This window comes from Ylistrum balloti, unplaced genomic scaffold, assembly GCF_031769215.1.
Source record: "Ylistrum balloti isolate Yb309-2 unplaced genomic scaffold, AGI_CSIRO_Ybal_v1 Utg370758, whole genome shotgun sequence".
Lineage (NCBI taxonomy): Eukaryota > Metazoa > Mollusca > Bivalvia > Pectinida > Pectinidae > Ylistrum > Ylistrum balloti.
The window spans coordinates 997753-1002952 of record NW_026782445.1 but is presented as its reverse complement, the minus strand read 5'-3'; the positions used below and the strand labels follow the sequence as shown (position 1 = coordinate 1002952).

The following is a 5200-nucleotide window of genomic DNA, read 5'->3' as shown; positions in this document are numbered from 1 at the left end:
TTTCTGTATATGTGTAGGTGTATAAGGTGTATACTCTAAAAATCTATAGATGTATTGTAAAATATCCAGTATTTTGGTTTCATTTTGTTACAAGATTCAATAATTCTTTTTTCATAAAGTAATTGGAAAAATATCATTGAGTCTAGCTGACGAGAATTCTCAAAATGATATTGAGCAGATATAATCTGTGTAAGGTAGCACCTTTTGATATGTAATGACTACAAATAATACAGTGTACATCCAGCAACAATCCAGGGGGCTAAACACGAGTGATTCAAATACAGGTGGGCTTATTAAAGGACAATACTATATTATAGGGGGCTAAACACGAGTGATTCAAAGACAGGTGGGCTTATTATAGGACAATACTATATCATAGGGGGCTTAACACGAGTGATTTAATGACAGGTGGGCTTATTAAAGGACAATACTATATTATAGGGGGCTAAACAGGAGTGATTCAAAGACAGATGGGCTTATTAAAGGACAATATTATATTATAGAGGGCTAAACATGAGTTATTCAAAGACTGGTGGGTTTATTAAAGGACAGTACTATATTATAGGGGGCTAAACATGAGTGATTCAAAGACAGGTGGGCTTATTAAAGGACAGTACTATATTATCTGTAGGCATTGTTAACACATCATAATATCCGTGTTGCCCTTGTCGTGCTTACTGTAAATCACTAAAGATTTTGTGAATACTTTATTTCGCAAACTTATCTGTTCAGACATGATTTCATGAACACTGATCTAAAAATGACTTTAGATTAACAAATGATGAGGTATTACACTTCAAGACTTCCATATTGGTAACCAAATCAACATGAATACCATCCAGAGTTATTTTCACACAAAGAATTGAAAGGATTTGAATTTTTGACTGATTCCCCTTGTGAATTAATGTGAAAATAAATCCCACAACAAATTTATGTGATTTACAGTATCATTAGATAAACTTAACACCATGGTTACCAAAATCACAAATGTCCAAGCTTTCTAATTAGAATAAAACCTTTTTATTAAAACGACTGTCACATTCCCATCTCATCACCGATTCTCTCGTTAATACAATATATCAATGAAAACAACATAAATCATGATTACGTCTGGTACACAAATGTGGTAAAACACAATAAGCAATTTGTCTGAACAGAAATTGATACATATTTTTGTATTTCCATTTGAACAATGATAAGTCACCTCTGACTGATGTTTTTCAGGGTAAACAAACAATTGTAGAAAATGTTCTCATCTTGTAATTATTGGAGTTTGGAATCATCGGTTGGTATTATGTTATTTGTTATCATCAATCAAAAAAATATTAGATGTTAAGCATAAAAAGTGAGATCGTTTCGTACAAAATGTTTTATAAGATAACTCTGTAACAGTGTTAATTGACTGAGTCAATAAACTGTCCAACAATCTGTGATCCTTCACAGCATAATATCACAAACTTTATATACATACACATCAGATATGTGTTATAGTACATCAGATATATGTTATAGTATAACTCTGCACATTATTGTTCACTCTGTAGTTTGTAGTTCAAGTATTTTACTCCTTGAACAACAGCTGTTTCCGCGACTTTGTACATTACAGTACCATTAGAAACCATGCGAGGATCAACATCATTCCACCGTACGGTGTTGCATATCGTATTCGGTCATATCCTGTAAGTGAGTATACATAACAGCTGCCACAGAATACAACTGTACCCATAGTCATCAAACTTCCTACCTGTCAAAGAGATACAAGTCACTTTTACATTGACCGTTGCGATAAACTGTGTTTGTAGCTGTCAACAGACAAATATAAAACAAGATACAACAGATGATGGTATACTGCAGTAATTATCTGGATTCCTGATAAAAAAAATTTCTAATTTTGAATTTACCATAATGCTTGTTTTTTTACCTAAAATTCTTCACAAGTCCTTTTACATTCAGTTGAATATGAATTCTGTAGTATTCCCAAACCTCCGTACCTCTCCTTGTATCACTTATGTGGGTACACAAAAAAGTTGCATTATGTATAGTTTCCTAGATATGGAGGGTACAATTCTTCTTAACCAAACAGATAGAGGGAGCCCATATCCCGGAGTGCCACACTTACTTTGTGGAGTTGGGAATATTGAAACTGATGCTGTACATCTACCTACATGTCATCGGACTTAAAAAAAAATCAATAACTGAAATTGTGTAGACAGAAAAACAGGTTCATCTAAAGGTGACAGGTTTTTTACAACAACATGTAGTTTTATTCCTCTCTCAGCCCATTGTGTTAATGTGTTGATAGTCGGATCAATATATCATATATACCACCACTGGTATATGGCCTTTTGGTCTTTTGATTGGTTGAGAAGTTTAATTTTGAATGAAAGGGCACTCCTTAGTATTTCATGACTGGTTTTTTTTTGAGATATGATTTTGTATGGATTTCACTCAGTTTATTGCTTTGAAGATAACAAACTCATTTATTACTCATTATAATTTGTAATGAATTATATAATTTACACAAATACCTGAAATTGTCAGTTTTGCATATCAATTAGTGATATTTTACTTCAGGTTATTATATCCCAACTCAAATGTAAACAAAATTGGCACTCATCCTATGAATAGTTTTTTTATAGAGTAACAAAAATAGTGATAACAAACTTCATTGTGGTAATCCAAGAGCTACCTGTCAGCCATTCTATTCTTCTGATCAGACCTTAATCAAGCAGGCACAACTAGGGACAAAGACAAACCTACATATGAAATCTGGGAAAGATCCATCATCAGGTACCGCTCAAGAAATAACAATCACAAAACCTATCTATGGACGGACAACAGACCACAGATAAAAGGGTGAACTGAATAGTCCTCCATCTGATGATGGTGGGATAAAAACAAGTCAAACAAATTGTAGTATAAGGTGATCCCTTCATTCTTGTTAGTTAGTTTTCAAAATTTACAAGAGATAATTGCTAAAGCTTGTGTTTTTGTAATGGTTATCAAGTATATGTTAAACAACTGTAGATATGTTATTAGGACACAGCAACATACCAATAAAGGACGGCTACATAATGGCGTCCCTAACAAAGCCACAGAATGGATCAGGTGAAAGTTACTGGCGATGTCAAAAATCTGAAAGGAGAGAAATGCAACACACTATGATATACTGATAATAACCATTTTTTACACAAGTTTATACAACAAGATACTTTTATAGGTAAATTTCTTACCTAATATGCAATACATTGTCTAATCTTATTTTTTTGATGTTTTTGACAGTCTGCAAATATGGTAAATGTCCATAATTTATCTTAATCTTATTTAATTCTAGACGAGTTTCCTCTGGTTCCTAAACTGAAGATATAAGAAATTCCACACTCGAAAACTGTCTAAAGTCCTGTGAAGGAACATATTTAACTCTAGTTAGCCTTCCTTACTTTACTAGCTAATACCTTAATTACCTACCAAATCTATACATATCTTACCTTCTTCTTCTTTTCCTCGGCTTGGCTCATACCTGAAAATAAATAATTTGATTAGACTTGGAAAAGAAATCAAGGTGTAACCCTGACAAATACCAGCCATAATATATTATATACCACTTGGATAGAGAGAACTCTCTCTAGCTCAATCAGATGAGCGTCAGAATAATTAAGCCAAGGTCCTGGCTTCGAATCCTTGGTAAGGCATTGAAATAAATAATTACCTGTATTACAATGGCACTCATGTAGGGACTCTGGAATAATACAAGTGTACTTAGCATTGTCCCACATAATCACTATTACCCCTGGAAATTCAAGAGCAAGTTCTTTCTTAGCGGTAGAGTATGTAACCATAGTAAATACTAGCCGCACTCTTTAGCTTAGTCGGTTGAGTGTCAGACTAGTAACTCATAAGTCTCCGGTACAAAATGTAGCTAGCGGAGGCACTAAAATAAATAATGACCTCTGTGTTACACAGGTATTCCTATTTTCAACAAATTACCAAAAGGGATTCTAGATTATTGATGATTCTAACAGTTTATACTTTGTTTTATAATGTGTTTGCAGTATGATATTTACAGTGCTTTAAGTTTAATGTATTGCTTGATTAGAATAGAGAATTGACAGAGTGTAATTTAAATACATGCCAGTTCATTCATTGTGAAAAAAAATAATATAGTTTGATATACAGTATCTCAAACGCCTAATGCATGTTAGTGATATATACTTGTCATCAATACGTGTCCATTGTTTCGTAGTTTTATGTAAACCAATGGAGCCATGTGCACATATACCGGCACTTTTTTCTGATGCAATGTTTATCCTCTTTTTTGTTGAAGACGATACAAAGTATCGGTTTGTATTTTTCTTTTCTTAATGTTTTGGGAATTCTATCTATGTTGCAACAATACAACGGACAGCACACAATATAATGTAACAATATTCATGATCAGCTGGCTGACATCAATGACAGCACGGACCATTCCAAAGTCCATGGTGGCAATAGCCAGAGTAAGCCTATTAATCAAATATAACTATTTCTCTCAGAACCCGTCTGGTGTCCGAAAATATAAACAAAATGCATACCATGTGCTCCGTATGCAGCCATGCATACCGCCATCGAACCTGACAACCCCGCCAATCTCACGAAGTTTCTGCCTGCCAAGGCCATGGTACTCTCGCGAATAACCACCGTTTCCACCTCTTTGATCCGTTCTGGAATGACAGCCGGGAGATGATTATACAGCGCCTTGATACTGTCTGTGACTGACTGCATATTCAACACATTCAGAAAACAAAGTTCTTCGCAAATAGCCTAAGGCACACACGCAAACAGACTGTTATAACGATGTATAAGTAAATGTTTTGGAAGACCACTCGATAACTTTCAGAATTTCTATAAGACATCCACTTCCGGTTAAGAATTAACCGCGGGAGACAACTCTAACAGCAAAATTCATCTAAAGGTAATACAAATAAATTCTAAGCAACTAAGAATTGGTGTAATCTTTCAAACAAATGGAAAATTTTAAAATCTTTATTGTTTTTTTTTTTTTTTAGATGTTAACTATTATCCTTTGGCATGGTATTTTAGTAGCATGAAAAACAAAAGGAAACTAGAAAAGATAGCCAAAAATGGAGAAGAAAGAGCAGTTAGGTTTAGTAGAAAATGGTTTTACTAGCTCTAACATAATTACTTTTGGAAAGAAATAATG

General features: G+C 33.9%; 1 protein-coding gene across 1 annotated transcript; it reads right to left on the bottom strand.

Annotated features, from left to right (window-relative positions):
- Positions 1-1006: 1006 nt before the first annotated feature.
- LOC132558108 (transmembrane protein 256 homolog) lies at positions 1007-4898 on the bottom strand. The gene is made up of 4 exons (XM_060222635.1): positions 4572-4898; positions 3489-3520; positions 3055-3135; positions 1007-1744 (listed from the first exon to the last, which is right to left on the bottom strand). Exons 1-4 carry the CDS (start codon positions 4759-4761, stop codon positions 1601-1603), a joined length of 447 nt encoding a protein of 148 aa, XP_060078618.1. The 5' UTR covers positions 4762-4898; the 3' UTR covers positions 1007-1600.
- Positions 4899-5200: the final 302 nt, after the last annotated feature.

What these genes read in the sequence shown, in the direction of transcription:
- LOC132558108 (XM_060222635.1), bottom strand. Translation starts at nt 4,761, where the DNA reads ATGCAGTCAGTCACAGACAGTATCAAGGCGCTGTATAATCATCTCCCG. An exon ending in CCGAGGAAAAGAAGAAGAAG is followed by an intron (nt 3,136 to 3,488) that starts GTAAGATATGTA and finishes CTCTCCTTTCAG; the next exon opens with ATTTTTGACATCGCCAGTAA. An exon ending in TATGTAGCCGTCCTTTATTG is followed by an intron (nt 1,745 to 3,054) that starts GTATGTTGCTGT and finishes TCTCTTTGACAG; the next exon opens with GTAGGAAGTTTGATGACTAT.